The sequence below is a fragment of the Cucumis sativus genome, chromosome 3, assembly GCF_000004075.3.
Source record: "Cucumis sativus cultivar 9930 chromosome 3, Cucumber_9930_V3, whole genome shotgun sequence".
Lineage (NCBI taxonomy): Eukaryota > Viridiplantae > Streptophyta > Magnoliopsida > Cucurbitales > Cucurbitaceae > Cucumis > Cucumis sativus.
Window position 1 is genome coordinate 30,782,434 of NC_026657.2, and position 20,285 is coordinate 30,802,718.

At 34.1% G+C, this 20,285-nt stretch overlaps 3 protein-coding genes and 1 long non-coding RNA gene across 7 annotated transcripts; 3 read left to right on the forward strand and 1 right to left on the reverse strand.

The window, feature by feature from the left end:
* Positions 1–3,771, forward strand: LOC101206403. 2 transcript variants are annotated; one of them, XM_004149164.3, is made up of 5 exons: positions 1–413; positions 1,657–1,919; positions 2,015–2,226; positions 2,651–2,915; positions 3,250–3,771. In XM_004149164.3, exons 1-5 carry the CDS (start codon positions 311–313, stop codon positions 3,544–3,546), a joined length of 1,140 nt encoding a protein of 379 aa, XP_004149212.1. In that variant the 5' UTR covers positions 1–310; the 3' UTR covers positions 3,547–3,771. The 2 variants fall into 2 exon arrangements, with proteins under 2 accessions (XP_004149212.1, XP_031737826.1); XM_031881966.1 differs by lacking the exon at positions 1–413 and having other exon boundaries at positions 1,813–1,929.
* Positions 3,772–5,016: 1,245 nt separating this feature from the next.
* On the forward strand, positions 5,017–10,618 carry LOC101206168. Its single transcript, XM_004149163.3, has 5 exons — positions 5,017–5,285; positions 7,013–7,275; positions 7,383–7,594; positions 7,824–8,088; positions 10,111–10,618. Exons 1-5 carry the CDS (start codon positions 5,192–5,194, stop codon positions 10,405–10,407), a joined length of 1,131 nt encoding a protein of 376 aa, XP_004149211.1. The 5' UTR covers positions 5,017–5,191; the 3' UTR covers positions 10,408–10,618.
* Positions 10,619–13,774: 3,156 nt separating this feature from the next.
* Positions 13,775–17,273, forward strand: LOC101209887 (protein ABSCISIC ACID-INSENSITIVE 5). Of its 2 annotated transcripts, none has more exons than XM_031881781.1 (4): positions 13,775–13,912; positions 14,796–15,979; positions 16,065–16,136; positions 16,236–17,273. In XM_031881781.1, the coding sequence occupies exons 2-4, from the start codon at positions 14,843–14,845 to the stop codon at positions 16,365–16,367; spliced, it is 1,341 nt and encodes a 446-aa protein (XP_031737641.1). In that variant the 5' UTR covers positions 13,775–13,912; positions 14,796–14,842; the 3' UTR covers positions 16,368–17,273. The 2 variants fall into 2 exon arrangements, with proteins under 2 accessions (XP_031737641.1, XP_004149224.2); XM_004149176.3 differs by lacking the exon at positions 13,775–13,912 and having other exon boundaries at positions 14,000–15,979; positions 16,236–16,265; positions 16,819–17,273.
* LOC105434970 lies at positions 13,834–20,043 on the reverse strand. 2 transcript variants are annotated; one of them, XR_004214875.1, is made up of 5 exons: positions 19,903–20,043; positions 19,556–19,713; positions 19,341–19,456; positions 16,270–19,232; positions 13,834–13,964 (listed from the first exon to the last, which is right to left on the reverse strand). It is a non-coding gene; the product is annotated as an uncharacterized LOC105434970 (long non-coding RNA). The 2 variants fall into 2 exon arrangements; XR_969094.2 differs by lacking the exon at positions 13,834–13,964 and adding an exon at positions 15,926–16,066.
* Positions 20,044–20,285: the final 242 nt, after the last annotated feature.

The following is a 20,285-nucleotide window of genomic DNA, read 5'->3' on the forward strand; positions in this document are numbered from 1 at the left end:
TTCGGACCTTTCTCTCATGTTTTGCCATGGCAAAACCACAGTCGCTCTTACATTTGAAAGGGAGTAAAAAATTCCACCATCGTCATCCGCCCCTTCATGCTTCGCGCTAAAAACAAAGAGCTACAAGTTAAAGAAACCACGAGCTCATACCAACCACCCCATGTTCTTTTCGTCTTTTGCTCAAATAAACTAACATTTTCCTCTTATTTTTTGGCCATTTTGTTTTTTCTTTTGTAGCTCTTTCAATGGCATTCACCAGTGAACAAAATCGGCGATACTGTGACTTGGGTCGGAGAAATTTCGACCCACAATGACCGGAGGAGGAAACAGGAAGGTATCGGCGGCATCTGTTAGCGGAGGAGCTCATACGAGGATGAAATCAAAGCAGAGCAACTCTTTGCGGCTTTCTCTAGGTGGGTTTTTTCTTCATATTCTCTACTTTTTAAGTTTTTGTCACTGTTTCGGTTTCGTTGCATAGCTTTTCATTGTTTATAGAATGTACACTATGGCGTTTGAACATTTTTTTTTCTTTTTTTGTGGGGTTTTGATCTTTTAGACTACTTTTTTATGGCAATTTAATGTTATTGGGGTGACATGAATTGGAAGTTGGAACCTCCCCTGATAAGTGTTAAAGAATTGAAATTAATATGATAGTTTAAGCTTTTGTATTTGCTGGTGATTTAAGATGGTACAAGAATGGGAGATCCTGCCAATTGCAATATTGATATCTAGTTGTGAGCTATAAATTTACAAGCTCATGAACAAAGGGAAGTGTTGAAGCTATCAAGGATTAAACATTCAAAAAATTTAGAGACATAAGACATATGGGTTACTTCTCTTCTTGCTTATTGTTTTAAAGAATGGTGAATTCAAATAGACACCATCTTAATAGACATATTGAAGATTCTACATCGAAAAGATAGAATGACCGCACAATCTTTAAAATATACATGGGATACCTCTCCCATCAATTAGTTTTTAGAAGTGCTATTTTTTGTGAGCTCAACAAAAAAAAATATAGTTGTAATTGGTAGTGTTAATGGGATATGTTAGAAATTATTTTTGTATGTATTTCTTAACTTAAAAACTTGGTATTTGAAAGTCAATTAAAAATGTTGAAAAAGTTAATTCAATGATTGTTTGGGAATTGCTCAACATTTTTGTTTTTGAAAATTAAACTTAAACGCATTACTTTCACCCATGAGTTTCTTTGTTTTGTTTTCCACTATTTAGAATTGTTTACTTAATCCAATCTAAGTTTTGAATATTTGAATATTTATTTTTTTAAAATTGTTTTTGTTTTTTGAAATTTGACCATGAACTCAAAATATTTTCTTAGTAAAGACGAAAACTATTGTAATAAAATTGTGGGAAAAGAAGCACACTTTTTAAAAATAAAAGCTAAGAACCAAATGGTTATGAAGCAAAGTTTTTCAAGTGGCTAAGTAGTTCGTTTTTTTCCTTTTTTTTTGTTGTTAAATTTGCTTATTGTGGAAGTTACCCCAAATTCACCTTGAACCTGACTATTTATTGAGGAAGTTACAATGCAACTTTGAAGATAAGGCCTCTAAAAACCTTAAGCAGATAACTTATGGTGGATTTAATCTTCAAAACTTCTTTTCTACGTATTATGTGTAAAACAGTAGTTTGTTTCAGGAGTGTTCAGAAAACTGCTGTGGCTTCTCCTTTTGGGATTTTCAGCATGGTTCTATCAGTTGATTCAACCTCCTCCTCCCAAGATATGTGGCTCACCTGGTGGCCCTTCCATTACAGCACCAAGAATAAAGCTCAGAGATGGAAGGCATTTGGCTTACAAAGAACATGGTGTGCCAAAAGACAAAGCCAAGTACAAAATTGTCTCTGTCCATGGCTTTGATTCTTGCAGACATGACACTGCAGCTGCCCGAGCCCTTTCTCCGGTTCATTTCGGTGCTTTTTTTTTTCTCCATTTGCATACATTCAAACTTCCATTTTGAGAACTGATCTGGAGTTTGACTGTGTGGTGCTTTCTCAGGAATTTTTTGAAGGCTTGGGAATCTACATTCTGTCTTTTGATAGACCTGGTTATGGAGAGAGTGATCCCAACCCGAAGAGGACGGTGAAGAGTGCGGCTATGGACATAGAAGAACTTGCAGACCAATTGGCACTTGGATCCAAATTCTATGTTATTGGAGGTTCCATGGGTGGGCTAATAGTTTGGAGCTGTCTGAAGTACATTCCAAACAGGTACAATATATGGCATATGCATTTAGCTTAGCTACCTCTATTCAAGTCCAATGAATAGAACATGATATTGAATGCAGAGTTTTGGATGTTAAATCATCAATCAACCCAAAAGTTTATGCTGATGAGTTACATTATATTTAATTATATTGATAGTTTAGTACTCTTTTTCCTGTGGGTTTGAACATTCGTTAGATGCTCAGAAAGTGTAAATCAACGTAATTAAAGACAAATGATATTAGTGAGATTCATGGGTAGGACCTCTTACTAAGATATTGTACTAAATCACAAATCAACCCCAAAGCTTATGTTGGAGAGTGTAGTAAATGTAATTATTTCAATACTTTAACGCTTTTATAACTATTTCTTTTCGTGTAAGGTCACATAGTGATTGAGAAAGAATTTGATGTCTCATAATTCCTAATAGGCTGGCGGGAGCAGTACTAATAGCTCCAGTTATCAACTATTGGTGGTCAGGTCTTCCTGAAAATTTATCTAACGAAGCTTTCAAATGGAAACCATTGCAAGACCAATGGGCTCTAAGTGTCGCACACTATACTCCTTGGCTTACATACTGGTGGAACACACGGAAATGGTTTCCTGCTTCAAGTATTATCGCTCACAATCCTGACGTTCTTTCGCCTGCCGACAAAAATCTCATTCCTAAGCTCTCATTTAGACATGAGTATGCGGTAAGTATTTTGTTTTCTCGTTTGATAATCTCATTATGTTTCTAAAAATAACCCGAGGTTTCTTTACCATGTGGAGAAACAGAGAGAAAGTTGATATAGAACACTTGATTAGAAAGTTCGAATTGGAACAGAGTCCTTTCGTATTGGTTGTAGTTCTTCATACATTTTCTTTTTTGTATGTTGTAAATTCTTTTTCTCCATGAAAGTTCGGTTTCTTCTTAAAGGAAATATGACTCCATCACCTCTCCTTTTTGTCTCGCCATTACATATCATAATAAAACAATGTACAATCTTCTTGGAAAATGTTTCAGTAACTGCTGAATGCGGTTTGCAGGCTCAGATTAGACAACAAGGTGAATATGAATCCCTCCATCAGGATCTAAATGTTGGATTCAGCAGCTGGGAGTTCAGTCCTCTGGACCTAAAAAATCCATTCCCTCACAATAATGGGTCAATCCACATATGGCAGGGAGACGACGATAGGGTCGTGTCTCCTAAACTGCAACGTTACATCGCCGAAAAGCTCCCATGGATTCGCTACCACGAGGTATCCGGTGCTGGACACTTGTTCTCTTATGCTGATAAGGTTTATGATTCTGTGATCACTGCTCTTTTACTTGAAGAGAAATGAACCTATATGAGCATGTTTTCTGGTCTTGTGGGATTTATGTGGAGTCTTTTCTTTGGGTAAATGCTTTCAGTTTGATATGCTGTTGTTTGAGAATCCCATTTCTCTTTTATATCATCTTCACTCAAAGTGTTAACTTGGAGTCAATGGTTTGTTCATCCTTGAACTTGCATTGTAATGGCAGCTCATGAGCACCAATGAAGGGCTTTGGCCTCCATTTTCTGTTCACATCTTAACCCAAATTGATTCTCATGGATAATTGACTAGGAAAATGGAAAAATGATTTTTTTTATTACTTCGTGAGTTTACTAATCAGCTGATAGATTACAAGTATGTTTTCATTGGGCTAAAAATATCAATGAGTATAAATGAAATAACTTTGATGTTTTCATAGTAATTAACAACTTGAGCATAGCGTTAAAACATTATATCTTCTAATTTCAATACTTTTGAAACTGAAAATTTTCTTGCTATTTTGTTAAACATGTCATTAATCAAAACTTGACTTTCTAACTCATTAAACAAAAGTTTCTACCGGTAAAAAAAATGTTCGTAGACTCTTAGGAAGTTAACTCGAATAGACCGTATTATAAAGAAAATATTTCTTAACTATTATATACGTTTATCAAATTTGTTAAATATACGTTTATCCCACCTCAAATAAAATAAGTTGGATCTATCAAATTTCATGGAAATTATGAATTAGTCCATAAACTTTGATTTGTAAACAATTTAAACGATATATATTCAATTTTATAGCCATCTTTTTCAATAACTTTAATATACAACAACGTCGTTCATGTATTTTAGAATAGCCAGTAACGATTTAGTCGTCATCATGAAATTTATTGTTACACCTTGAAATTTCTTACATTGATATATCAATAAACTGATTAGAGAACCAATGGCTATAAAGTTTAAATAGTAATTTTTTTAAAAAAACACATTTTAATTTTAGAAGTAATTTTTTACCTCAAACATTGTATCATTACCAACTTTCACTAAATCATTATCTACTAAAAAATAAATAAACCTAGGTGAAACGTGATTTTTATTCTTTATTAAAAAATATCACTTAGATAAGTTTTCCATTAAAAAAAAAAGTCTTACATAACTTTTGGTTGTAAATCATATTCTTACATTATTTTCATAAAAAGACAACTCATTAGAAAATTAAACATATTCCCAAAATTAGATTGCGGTAAGAAATAAGAATTTAAAATATTATTTTATTGCTTATCCTTTATTATTGGTTCAATTTTAGTTCCTATTATCAATTTATTTTTATTACTTTTTATTAGCATATTGTATTTTTTTCTGAAAAATTATTATAGTTGTTTAATTAATTTCAATTACTAGAACTAAATTAGAACTTTTAAAAAAAGTATTAAAATTGAACCAAACTCCAAAATAAATAAACCAAAATAGTATTTTAATCCAAAATATATTATTATTATTATTGTGAATAAAAATATGTATTATTGATTTTACAAATAAAGCACATAAAGGAAAAGCAAAAAAGAAAGAAAAAACATCTTCGTTGTTGAATCTCTCTGTTTTTCCCACGCTCTCACTTTCCTTTCAGATCTTCCCTTCCATTGATCTCCACGAAATTCAGGGCGAGGTCTGATCTGTAGGTAGGACTCAAATGGCGGGAGGTGTGAGCCGGAAGATATCGGCAGCATCGGCTAGAGCTCATACAAGAAGAGCTAAGAAGAGCAGTTCTTCCCCGATTTCTTCAGGTTGCCTATCTCCATTTCTTTTTCCGTTTTATTCACTGCTTCTTTAATTTTCTTCGTAGTTTATTGTGTTTTCCTATGCTCAATTTTTCATGTTAATCGTCTTCGTTCTGAAGTTGGAAGTAAGGAAGAAGCATTGTAGTTCTCAGTCTGCTTATTATGGCTTTGACTAAGCTATAGCAATGATCAAAATTCGCCTAAGCTGTAGTTTATGGTGCTAGTTTCAATTTCTGACCTCAGCTTTAGAATCATCGGGATGATTTTTCATTCTCTATTTTTGTCATCAAGCTGGTGATACGTTCTTGTTATTTGTTGTTAGTGATCTATTGTTTTGTTGGTGATGGTATGGTCGTGATTTCTTCAATTGTTTTCCCGCCAGTTATCGTTAATGCATAAACGGAGTAGTATGAGTAGATCTAACGCCTGGAACAAGTTGACTTGTTACTTGTATCAGGAAGATGTGGCCTATTGTCTGAAAGAGCATTTGATTTCGATCTATTTGGCTGATTCTGCGTGCTTTTAGTTTGACCTAGTGTGTAGTTCAAATATTTTTGGGAGGGGCACCATGATTTTTTTATACTTGTTTTTTTTTGTTTTCATATTATAGGTTTTTGTTTGTATGATTATCGATATATATCAAAGGTTCCTCTTCTATACTTTGAAATTTCTGACAGTTACTTAAGAATTTCATTGCCTTAAAGACTCTCAAACTTTTGCAAACATTTGATTGCCGTAGCGTTTTGAGATCCTGTACTTGTCTTTGGACTTTGCCAATTAACTAAAGAAGTTTCATAAAAAACATTTTCTTTCTAACAGTTACTTCAGAATTTTATTGCCTTAAAGAATCTCTACACATATCTATATGACCCGTTGGTCTATGTTTGAAGTCTCTTTTGGGGGTCCTTTATGCGTTTGGTTGGAAATAGAGGTCTTGTATGCTTGACTCAATTGTTGTAATAGCAAACTTGTCCAGCTCAGATGACCTTCAGAGACTTGAAACCAATTATTTTCTAGATATCTGTTTGTTGAGAGAAAAAGAAAACAAAGGAAAGAGAGAAAGAGAACTGAAAGAATCATCGAGCAAAGACTAGTCTTAGTTGGAGCTAGTTTGTGCAAGCTTATTCTTTTTAAGCCGTCAGTGGATTGTTTTCAGTTTTTCCTAATTTTTAACATAAATAATTTTCTTTTAAAAGTAAGATTATCAAATTTGAGTTTATTTTATTTAATTTGAGTTGATATTAGAACAACCACGAACCAATCCAATCCAGATGATGTCAAGTTGTTTAACCCTCAACTGCCCATTTTAGTCCATAATTTGTCTGGTTTAGGTTGATCAGGTGTTATTGAATTTCTTTAACATCCTAACCCCCCTTTCCTGGATTTGTTACTGTTTAGAACTGAATGCCTATCTTGTGATCTATCAGTACAATCTTATCTGAGTGGATATGGTTCTTCATCCCTTTTTTTTTATATTATAGATATTTTCCTTGTTATATGAGCATTTGATATCATCTCATAATATAAATGAAAAGTTATTCCTCGTTAAAAGAAGGAAAAAACAAGATCTTTCCCATGTTATAGAACAAGTAATATTATTTTTGTCTAATTTTATCTTTTTTCAGTTTTATTTTCTTTTTGTTCCTTTTTATTTTATGCACTTTAAAACCAAAATTGTGTTGCCCTTAATGTGTGTATGTACTAGCTCTTCTGATTTGAATTCAAAATAACAGGACTGCTGAGGAATATAGCAGTGCTGCTCTTTTTTGGATTTTTGGCCTGGGGTTATCAGGCAATCCAGCCTCCTGCACCCAAAATATGTGGTTCTCCCGAGGGTCCTCCTATCACAGCACCAAGAATAAAACTTAGAGATGGTAGGTATTTGGCGTACAAGGAGCACGGGGTCCCAAAAGATTCGGCTAAATACAAAATTATCTATATCCATAGCTTTTGTTCTTGCAGACACAATGCCATTATTGCAAATACCATCTCTCCGGTATCATTTATATTTCACCTTTTAATGTTTATTGAAATGTTCTGGAAAGGCATCTAAACGCTCAAATGTGATCAGTCTAAAGTTGAATCTCTATTGACACCTTGCAGGACATAATTGATAACTTAGGAATCTACATTCTATCATTTGACAGATCTGGTTATGGAGAGAGTGATCCAAATCCAAATCGAACTCCAAAAACCATTGCTTATGATATAGAGGAGCTAGCTGATCAATTGGAGCTAGGATCCAAATTCTACGTTGTTGGATTTTCCATGGGTGGCCAAGCAGTTTGGAGCTGTCTAAATTATATTCCTAACAGGTATGAACCCACACCTGAAAATGAATGTTAAGAATCATTTGCTACATCAAAATGAAAAAGAGTTTCAGAAAGAATAAATGAATATTCCATTGCGTTGTTTTTATGTGAAAGGATATGAAGGACACGGAAAGCAATTTATCTATTTGTGTTTCTTCTTGTATGGCAAGGATTTTTATTTTTAATTTTATTTTTATTAATTTTGTTACAAAAAAAAAAAAACTACCAACAGGCTAGCAGGAGCAGCACTATTGGCGCCAGTTGTTAACTACTGGTGGCCTGGGCTCCCTGCAAACTTAACGAATGAAGCTTTCTACCAACAGTTTCGGCAGGATCAGTGGACAGTTCGTGTAGCTCATTACACCCCTTGGCTTACCTACTGGTGGAATACACAAAGATGGTTTCCTTCTTCTAGTATTATTGCTGGTAATCCTGAAGTTCTATCTCGTCAAGACAAAGAACTCTTGTCCAAGCAAGTGGGAAGGGAAGAGTGTGAGGTATGTGACCTCTCTGTATGAAATCTTGCTTTCTACTTTTTTGATCTTATCTTATTCTGTGCTGACTGTATGTTAGTTGATCATGGTCCTAAATGTGTCAAATTAAAGGATGCACTCCGTAAGTAATTTATCGGCCAAGATTGAGAGGTGAGTTGAGGGTCAGTGAACATAGAAAAGTCAATGGCAATTGGCATATCCTCTGCCAAGCATTTGGGTTTTATTTGTTTTGTTTTATTTCCCCAAAGGCTCAAGATTGAGCAGTGGTGTAAAGGAACTTAAAATGCATTGAGAGATCTGGGTAACTTGTTGAACATTAGTCAAGTGAAAGAAATAGTAAAGGGAGAAACCAAACTTGTAGTCATGATGGGGGAAGAAAAATTTCCAATGAAAAATTTATTGCTCCCTTTTGCAATGCTCTTACTGGGAGAGAAATGGAAGGAAGAAGGTTCATCTGAAGAATTTTGGAAGGGATTAGGGAAGTCTGTGTGATGTAGGGTGAGAGGAATAGCAGGGTGTTAGGGGGTGAAGAGGGATACTAGGTAGAGTTGGTCTCTTGTTTGTTTTTATGTTTTTCATTGGGCTTCGAATTCGAGGGTTTTTGTTATTACTCTATAAACACCATCTTGTATCGTTGAAGTCCTCTTTTATGTGTGCTGCTTTTTTGTGTGCCAGTGTATTCTATCATTTTTCTCAAAGAAAGTCGTTCCTATTAAAAAAAAAAGTGATGTGTGTAGAGAAGTTTGGATTATATCCTACACCAATACCAAAGGACAAAGTAGAAGAAAGAAAAATGTATGATCACAGATTCTCAATATCAAATTATGATAACGCCAAGAGAGAAAGGCACCAAATGTGTAAAAGCTTCAGCCAGCCACATGAAGATACTAAGTTGGAACATAGAGGGGTTTGGGGACTATAGCAAGAGGGGTACAATCAAGGATTTTATCGAAGAAATTTATTTGGAAGTAGCTTTGCTATAGGAACCAAGACAGTTGAAGGGAATGCTGATAATGTGGATGAGATGGGAAAATAACCGAGGCAGTTGAAGTTTTAAAGAAAGCTTTTTTGAGTCCGTGAGATATGATGAATATTCATGGTCCAACGTGTTGCAGAGAAAGAAGTTATTGGTTGAAATCAAAAGCTTTCTTGGTCTTTTTTTGAGGACTTGGTGCTTGGGAGGCAATATCAATGTAACTTCCTGTTGATCGTGCAAGAAGTCCAATAGGGAGAGGAACATGAAGTATGAAGAAATGTGGCGTGTTGATTAAATTCTCTACGAGGGTGGAGCTCTAAAATACTAATGATATCTTTGAAGTGATTTGAAGATTTTTAAAAACACCTTTGTTAGTCCAACTAAACCAAATGAAAATTGAGTGGCCAGTGCTCCATTACTTTCTTGTGATCCTCCCAAACATTTTTAATCTGGTCATCTTGAGTTTTTCCTGGGAGTGAAATGATCTCATCTGGTTTGAAAAGCTAAGGCCCTGCTCGAAACCAAATTGTTTTTTGCTTTTTGAAACCGATAGCCAGCCACTACCCAGGGAGAGGTCCTCCATCTTTAAGATGATTCTTCCGGTCTAACATTTGGTTATGAGCCGGCTTGACTAACAAAGATGGACTGGTTGATTTGTAGCATTCTAACATGCAAGAAGTATGTACTACTTCTTATGCCTTCTCCACAGTAGTTTTAACCTGTCATAAGGAAACATTTTAATTCTGTAGCAAATACTAAAACTACTAATAACAAAAGTTTTTAAAACTGTTTTTCTTTTAAAGTTTTCAAAACTTACTATGGGTTTTAAAACAAACACAAAAAGCAAGTAACACAGCAAATGGAAATAGTGCATGTAAGCTTAAATTTGAGAACCAGAAAGTTAAAAATCAAATGGTGTTATTAAACGTGAGCACTAAAACAGGAAATATGATACAAAATGCTAACATACATTATAATCAGCTGGTCTTCCTGTAAAAAGTGCCCTGATAAATATTTACTTTTTGATGTTGCTGGGATGGAATCGTCAGCTTGTATTTAGCCAACAAGGAGAATACGAGTCCATTCACAAGGATACGAACGTTGGATTTGGGAGGTGGGAATTTAGTCCTCTGGATCTTGAAAACCCTTTCCCAGGTAATGAAGGTTCGGTCCATTTATGGCATGGAGATGAAGACAAGCTCGTGCCTGTCACTCTCCAACGTTACATTGCCAAACAGCTTTCATGGATTCATTATCACGAGATAGCAGGTGCTGGTCATCGCTTTCCCTATGCTGATGGCATGTCTGAATCCATCATTAAAGCTCTTCTCCTTAACAACAAATAAGGGTTTTTATTGTTACCATCTTCTTCTAGGTTGGTGTTCCTTCATTACTCCATTTTTGTCTCTCTTCCTTGCTACATTATATTTATAACTTTGTCTTCGTTTCGCTGCTTGAAGTTTTACCTCATTTTGATAGCACAATTATTGATCTTTGATGTTATGTTATAAGTGGTCATCTATCTAGGATCTAATATCAGTTTCTTTGATTATCGAATGTTCTACGTTAGGTTGGGTGTATTGAGTTTATGTGCACCTTAGCTAAATCTTATTAGAGTTAGATAATATCTAATAGTTAGGAAGCTTGTAAGAATTAATTCACTAGGCAGGCGGTAATTATGATTTGATAATGCAAATTATTAGACCTTTTTAGCCAGTCATCTAGAGGTAGAATGTTTAAATTTTAAATAACTTATTTTACTAATGTTTTTATATATTAAAATCTTACTGTTGATGAACTGAGTAAGGTTAAACATTCTATTTAAACTTTAGAAGATAAATAATTAACTCTTGAAGATGGAGTCATGAGTATTAATCATATAGAACAGAGATTTATTGTCATCATTATTGAGTATTGAGTAACATTATATTTAAACTAACTTAACATGTACGGAGTGTCACTTTATACTAAAAAAAATTTAGCTGCTACTAAATATGAATCTAAACAATAAAAAAGCTAAATTATTTTGTACTCAATCACATTAATTTAATTTTGCAAATGTTAATTAATCATTCCTATGTAAAATGCTCCTCAAAAGACAAAAAATATAACGAAAGAGAGTGATGGACCCCATATTTGTCATATATAAGTATTCACTATTATAGGGTATTTTAAGTACAATGTTAACTTTTTTATTGCTAATCAAAAAGTACGTAAGCTTTGAAAGTTATCAAAAAAATACTTAAGCTTCATAACTTGTTCGCTTATTGTACTAAGTGCCATTGATCACTCTCTATTATAAACAAGGTTTGTAATGTCGATGTTGCGTTATTAATTTTATCATATTCTTTTGTAAATGTAGATAAAATGTTAATTTCCAAAAGTTTATATAAACAAAAAGAAATTTTAAAACTTAAGTTATTAAATAAATACTTTATAATATTTAAACAAGCTATTAGGCTAGTTATCTATATTATATTTACATTGTTGTTTGTTATTTTTTTACGTTTAGTGTTTTCATTGATATGATAATTGATTGACATCTTACATCAACATCAAGCGTACAGAAACAAAAGAAATTTTGATGCCAATAATGAACAGAAATTTAATACAATAGACTTAAATTTTAGGAATTTTAGAAAAATAAAACAAACCCATCAAATATATATTTAAAACAATTTTTTAAAAAAAAGAAAAAAACTGATTTGTTCTACTATATAAAATATAAAAATATTTCAATCAGCGATTAATCGACTGCTATTAATATTTTTATAAACGATCATGTACTACAATCTAAACTATGGTTTAAATCATAATACACAATCGTGCGGTTCACTTTAAACAATGTTGAACATGTTTCAAATTTAAACAATAAAATAATAAACTTTATACAATAGTGGGAAAATTTCATATATAAACAACCGCAAAATAGAAGAAGTACACAACTCATCTTACCATATTTAAAACTAACAAAAACATGCGTAAAATTTATAAAACTTACATAAAACATACGTAAAATTTATAAAACATACATAAGATTTATGAAAAAATAATCGAACGTCATGAGTTTTTCTTATTTGGCGGTAGGAACTATAAATATTAACAAAAGAAAATATAAATATTAACCAAAGAAAATTAAAGTGTTGTTGAAAGGTTATTTTCATAAATTTTTAAAATTGATATAAATTTGTTAAATTGAAGGAAAAGAACAAATATACCCCGAAAAGAAGCAAAATAACCAACTAGAAATTAACACGTGGCTAGGGTTCAGGTATAGAACTACTTGCATGCGACGATATCGATCATCACCATCCAAAGTAATCTCTACACCTCCATCTCCTTACGTCATCACCATCTCAAGCCTGCTCAAATTCCCCACTTTTCACCGATCAAACAAGGAAAACAGTACCCTAACGTGGAAGCCCTCGATTGGATTATACACCCTCAGTTGTGTGAGCCAGCTACACCAAATCCTTAACCCCGAGATCATACGTGTTCGTCCATTAGAGTCCAGACAGGATCAAAAAGCGCTAAATAGTGCCACGTCTCATCCACGTGTCGCTCATTGCAGTAGATAGGTTCAAAGAAGAAAATAAAGCGATGCTCTCTTTCTTTCTTTCTTTCTTTCAAATAACTTAAATGTTAGAAAATTTTGAATTATATATTTTTGTTTAATCCTTTCTTATCAAAATAATTTATATAAATTTCTGACTTCGAGGAATTTTAATAGTGTGGGCTCCACCTCTCTTCTCTCACAGAGACAATGTCAGCAAAAGGCTACCATTTACCACATCCCCTTTAGTTTAGGACACTGAGTAAAGCTGTTATATAGATATAAATAAATACTGCATACTAATATAATTTATATATACATATACATATACATATGCCTAAAATTATTTTACATTCTAACCCTCGAATGGATTTAGTCAATTTTTGTTCGAATCAATATTATTAGTCGGTGGAGTGGTGAATTTGGTATTTCAGTTCTCTCTAATATTCATATTTAAGTCTCGTATTCTTTACCTTTTTTGAGTTATTTTTATTTTAAATTGCAAAGCACTCGTTATATAGACATTCTTCTAACTTGGAAAAGAAAGCGAAATTTTGACAAAAAGGAAAATCTATGAGATTTGAGTTCTTTTTTTTAAAAAAAATGGACAAATATTATTAACCTAATCTATTCAAAATTTAGATTTGTCATATTTAATTCTTTTGAAATATTGCCATATGCTATATTATCAATTTTAAAAATGATACTTATTGCAATTACCTAATTTAATATGTTATTTAAAATTTGTACTTTGAAATATATAAATAAAAATAAATTGGGGGTAGATTTGGTAAAAACAACAAAATGTAAATCTAGCTAAATTAGAAATGTAACTCCTAAATTAAGTCTATGTAACTTAATTCCAAATTTGTCCCATTTAAAAAAAGAAAAGTTCAGTTTTGTCCTTGATATTTTCATTATTTTTTTTTAAATGTGAAAAAATAATTTATTTGGTAAGAAAGTTATGACTAAACAAATTAATAATAATAATAAAGAATAAAATCGGAAGTTTAATTTTAGAAGAAATTTTCCAGTAGAATATATAAATGAAGGGACATCCATTTGAGTGGAAAAGACCGCAGCTTAAGCTCTTTTGGCGTTCTGTTTCCTTCTCATCTTCTTCAAGCTTCATATTTCTGCAAAGATTCAGAGCTTGGGAAACCTTCGTTAATGGCAGCTTCTGTTAGATTGAAAGCCATGGTTTTGAGCTTTTAAACTCTCAAAGCTTCATTTTTCAAGCCTTGCAGAAGTAGCTTCACTCGATCTCCAATTCTCTTCATCTTCTCTCATTCTTTCTGGTAACTTCAATAATAATGGTTGCTCTGTTTTCTGCGCCATTGAAGCTTAATTCTTGTTTTTGAAAAAAAAATAAAATTAGCATTTAATTTAAGCACTTAATCAAAATAATCAGTAGTATTTTTTTTTTTTTTTTTTTGACGACTTTAAGTACATAGTGGGGTAGAGATTTGATATAGGTGTTCATTAAGCTAAATTGTTAAGAAAAATTGGGCAGGATGGGGTGTTGTTTCATGTTGATTTCAATGTGCCTTTTGATTTTTAGTTATGGAAGAGATTAAAAGGAAAATAGTAATGAAATTAAGGAAGGTAGTGTAATGGGGTTTTGGTATTAATAATAACCTATTAAAGTTGATAACTTCCAAGTTGTTTTTTATTCTCTTTTGCTTTGATTGTAATTTACCTTTTATGGTACTTGTTTATTCCTGTATTATTTTAATTTTGTTTCCTTCTTTGAAGTATAAGTGGGATCTGATGTGGAATAAAATTTCTTTTAAAGAAAAACACAAACTTTTGTTCTTCTCAAGTACATATTTGACATTTCATCATACTTTTCGAATCTTTATATATTTCAATTTCTCAATAAAATTGGTGAGGATTATTGTGATGTTGAAGTATGTAATGTTTGGATTTCAAAATTTCCAATACTTTTCCATGAGCATGTTTTTTTTTTTTTTAATGTACGGATCTGTTCATACGAGTTTAATCAAATTATTCAATATATATATAATCTATGTTATAGGTTGATCTCCATCTACAAATCAATAGTTTTGATGATCATCTTAATCATTGGTAGTTTGTAGGTCGAAAATTTTAATTACAATTTTGAAGGTAATTAAGTGTCATGTTTTTCCTTTTTTTTTTGGTCCTTCATTAATGTTGCAGCTTCAAGCTTGTCGCTAATCTTGGAATAGACTTCAGAAGAAGAAACAATGGTTGTAAAAGAATCAGACATGATTTCACATGATGAAGTGGAATCGCCATTACAGTCTGAACAACAGCTCAAGCAACATAGATTCTCTTCTCTTGGAAGGCAATCCTCCATTTACTCACTCACATTGGATGAGTTCCAACATACACTTTGTGAGAGTGGCAAAAATTTTGGCTCCATGAACATGGATGAGTTCCTCACCAGCATTTGGACAGCAGAGGAAAACCAAGCAATTAACGCCAGCCAATCGGGGACGGCCGTCGTTGCTGCTGTGGCAGCATTGAGCAATGCTCAGGGTCACTTGCCGGTGAGCGGAGGAGCGTCTATGGAGAAACGCAACATAGAGAAGCAAGCAAGCCTACCTCGCCAAGGTTCGCTTACACTTCCTGCACCCTTGTGTAGGAAAACTGTGGATGAGGTTTGGTCCGAGATACATAAGAGTCAGCAGGGGAGGAATCACAATAGCAACAGTGGTAATGCCAACTCTCAGAATCCGGAATCTGCCACACGCCAACCGACGTTTGGGGAGATGACACTGGAGGATTTTCTGATCAAAGCTGGAGTTGTTCGAGAACATTGCATTGGGGGAGGAGTGCCGCAGCCATTGCCACCGTCCCAGCAATATGGTATGTACCAGAATAGCAACCACACCATTGGTGCTGGTTATGTTTCCAGGCCTATTATGGGACTCAATACATCTGCAGCTGGTGGTGGTGCTAGTGGTAATGCCGCTGCTGGTGGCATTACAACGTACCAACCAGTTCCTCAAGGTGGTTCTACTATTGGAGATACATCAGGATTTGCTGGCAATGGTAAAAGAAACAGTGTGTTCTCATCACAGCCTCCACCTGCAGTGTGTTATGGTGGAAGAGTGGTGAACGGTGGCGGAGGTGGTGGTGGGGGAGGAGGATATCCACCTGCTCAACCGATGGGGTTGGCAGCGCCTGTAAGTCCAGTATCCCCAGAAGGAATGTGTACAAATCAGGTGGATAGCTCAAATCAATTTGGGTTGGACTTGGGTGGGTTAAGAGGTAGGAAGAGGATAATTGATGGGCCAGTTGAAAAAGTTGTGGAAAGAAGACAAAGAAGGATGATAAAGAATAGAGAGTCAGCTGCAAGGTCTAGAGCTAGAAAACAGGTGCATTTTTCTTTTTCTAGTACAGCTTTGATAGTTATTCAGTAAAATGGCAAGAAAATGCATTTTCATCCCTACTTTGAAACAGGCCTACACAGTAGAGTTAGAAGCAGAGTTGAACCAATTGAAAGAGGAAAATGCTCATCTTAAGCAGGCCTTGGTAAGTATCACATGAACACATTTGATATCTCAGATTTTTATTGCCAACTATTGTAATCCTAATAAGATTTTATCTTCTTCTTTTTATAACAATTAACAGGCAGAGCTTGAGAGGAAGAGAAAGCAACAGGTACCTTTTCTAAAACAACTGGCTATTGACTGCTCCATTCCTAACCTGATACAATTTCAAGCAATATTAAGTAGGATAGAATTGCATTTTATTTCCTTATGATATGAAAATAAATGCACGATTGACATTTCAAATAATAACTGCTATATCTCTTCATGTGTAAAATTTATGTACATCTAAAAATTGTTGCATAGCATCTATCAGCATACGTGTTTGGCAGCTGTAAAGATATATACTGGTCACCTGATATCTCTCTCACTTCGAATGTATTGCATCTTTAAAGAAAGAAATTCAAGGAAATAAAATTTGTAGTTAGATCCTAATCTTGTAATCAATGTATGCAAATTTTATTTCCTTGAAGTTCTTTCTTTAAATTTCAAGAACACAGTAAAGTCGTCCCTTCAACATCTTTCTCAATCCAAGAGTTTGACCTGATTGCCACAATGATCATGATGTCTTTTAAAAACATGGATTTGAGCTGCATCTGTCCTTCAACAGTACCTTCTTTAAAATATCTGAGATTTAACTTTGCTGTTACCCTACATTTTTGCAGTACTTGGAGGAAACAAAGAATTTTCATACGAAAGCACAAAGAGCAAAGGAAAAGCTTCGTGTAATGAGGAGAACTTTGAGCTGTCCATTGTGAAAGAAAATGTTCAAATGTTCCGGTCATGCTTATGGCAACATGGAACGCACTTAAGTAGTTAGCAGATAACTTCCAAAGGGTCACAGGAAAACCTCGTGCATGCAGGAAATCGAGAACTCGGCATCTTAGAGAGCAGAACATCTAGTAGGAATTTGAGCTGCTCGTCATAATTTTCTTCATTGACTCAAATCTTGTACTGATGAATGGCCTAGCAGTACAAGATTTTGACTTTGCTTCCTTATGGATTCGTCGAGGTTTTGTAATGAAGTAGATAGGCATAATCTGCATAAAATCTGATAAATCTTCCGGTCTTTGTAAGCTATAAAGATTAGAATAGAGAATGAATCACCTTTGCGGTATCATATTTTATCTGGTTTCGATTGGTTCAAAATCTGAACTTCATAGTCTTACAATCAATTTATCTAACTTGGGTTCTACACTTTTTCTATTTTTCAATATTTGGATACCTTCTCAAGATCTCAAAATTAAAAAAAAAAAATCAATCTAACAAAATCAAATTTAATCATTACTCTAATTTTTATTTTTCTCTCTTCTTTCATTTCAATATAGGAGCCAGAAAGGTTTCCAATTCTGTAAAAATAGCATCTATTACCATTTAGCAACAAATTGAAACTGGAAAGAACTATTTGGCTTTGGCATATCCATGACATAAAAACAGTTACAAATACATAACAAGTAGTAGAAAATGGGGGGTTATTATTGAGTAAAACAACTAAGATGATGATGACAGGTTTGATTTTTTCGGTGGTCTTTGGCCCAAAGAGTGTAGGATAAATGTCAGTCATGGAGCAAAATCTCATGGGAAAGCAACAGTAAAAAAAATATTTCTTGTTAGCAGGGGAACACATGCATCTCTTAATGCCTCGGGCATTTGGGTCAAAGGATAGCATAACATCGGTAAAATGTCAAGTGCAAACATTGTTATGTAAAAAAAGATCAAAAGAAGGAAAGCCAATAAGAAATATTAGTAGGATGGTAAGGAAAACAGAGATCTTATTTCTTTCCAAGAACATATGGATTTACAATTGCTTGAAGTTAAAGATAGAGAGGAAAACATACTTTTCATAACTTCGATGATGATGACAATTCTGGAGACAATATACCTAAGTAGTTACATTTGCGCTTCCGCAGTTGCCTAAATGCTATTCGAAACCAAACTGGACCTCAATATGCAGATATTTTCTCATAAGTTCAACGAAATATGTGATGAAGTGAGCTAAGTTTTGGCATTCCTCGTGGTTATTAATCTCTGATACAGCCCCACAAATTATCAATTTCTTCAACTTAGGGCATTTTTCAAGAAGTTTAGCCACCCAGTTAGAGAAGGGATCGCTAGTGTCGCTCCATCCAAGTTCTAGTATGGTCACATTCTCCATCTGAAAGGATTCCCGAAAGTTATGATGAAAGGTTCCATGCCTTGGATAATAATGCAAAGATAAATAGCTTAACTTGGAGAAAGAGATGGAAATTGAGTACAAATCCACATCTTCATCACTATAATCACATGCTGCACCTCACATCCGAAGCAAAACTGCAGACGTCCATAATTTCATATGTTCTTGCCTACGTTCAGTTGGAAACCACTAAAATCGTCTATCTTCAAGACTCATTAGAGTTGCTTTTCCAATGAGCTCAAAAATATGTATAGCACATTCTTTTAAATGTAAAATTTCAAGGGTATCAAGCTCTAGAGTGAACTTCTATAAACCGAGGTTTCCAACAAAGATATCCTTCAATGGAGAACTGCTATGTTCCATTGCTGTCTGCGTATCTGACATCACAAGTTCTGGGTTAATTAGAGCGAACTTTTCAAGCTTGAGACAAACTGCAAGAAGAAGGTTGCAGATATGATGATATTACTGAGAGATAGATATTTCAAGCAAGAGAACTTATGATACGTCGGTTCAATGCCGCTTATCGAATTATTAGCCTTTCCAGTTTTTGTCCACCACACTTATCAATTACATTGATACTTGGAATAGTCTTCACATTATAGTGAAGTCAACAGATTGTGTCTCTCGTACACATGAGCCAAGAAATCAACGAGAAGAATGCATCTACATCATCATCCATGAAAATGGACAAGTTCTGAAGTCCAGTGGTCTGAGGTATTGTTTGTGTTATAATAACTTCCAAGGTTCACGTTGAAATTTCATCAGGATAAGGCCAAACATTCGAGTTGAAGGTCAAAGAATGGAGGTGATTCCGCCAAGCCTATCTCCATTTCTTATAAGTAACCGAAGCAATCACCGCATCTCTAGCAGATTTTAGATGAGAAAGTATGTTTCCAATAACTTCAACTGGTAAGTGTTCCATGTCCAGTTACAGCAAGAGAAAATGAAGACTCTGTGAGCTGGATATTACCCCAATTTAGGAAAAATCAAAGAACTTCCCTCATAAAAACTTACCCATGAAATATTAGGAAGTAAGCAACAAATCAAACTCTGAATTCACCACAGGAAAATCCAGAGTAAAACAATAGGAATGATCAACACAAACGATCAAAAGAAGGGGCAGTAGAGTACTGCAGAGAAGATTTAAACTGTATCAGTTGAAGAATTGAGGTACCTACAAGAATTAACAAGATAAGTTCAACGAAGAGCAAAAAATCTGCACAACTTACCTCAATGCAAGAATGAGAATGATTTTGAAGAGAATTTGAAGCCACTGTTGGAGGAATCGAACTGATAACGCGAAGTGGGAAAGGAATCTCCAAGAAAGAAGATGAAAGCCACAGCCACAGCCACAGATGAACGGAGAATAGAAGCTGTTTGCAACCACCTATCAATCAATGGACAAATCATAAGATTGTGGAGGAGGGAGAAATAATCAAAACATCAAATTTTTCTTATTTTACGTAATGAATTGTCAAACCAAAAATTCAGTCACTAACATTAATAAAAAAAATTGAAATTCAGTAAGCTTTTCTTTGTAAAAGAAATGAAAACTTAAGACATTAATGTAACATACGCCTTATTTTAATATCCTTTTATGTACAAACCCCACATGAAGCTATAGTATTGCTTTTTGCTTTTTTCCTTTTTCTACTGTGGTTTCTCCCTCACTTTTTTCTTCCTTTGCTTCTTCTTTTTCGCCGGCGTCTTCTTCGGTGCAAGAAGCTCCCTTTGGACCAACTTCGGTGAGGTTTGAGCAATAGAGACCAAAATTGAGACTGAAGGAGAGGAAGAGTGACCGAGACCGAGATTGAGCAAAAGTAATATATTTTAGTAATTAATTTTAAGTGAAAAATCATCCAACATTCCGGGTCATCGTTAGGCGGACTCAAAATTCGGGCCTTGAAATACTTAGCCCAAATGTGAGTCAAAATCTCTTGGTTGGTTAATAGGACACTT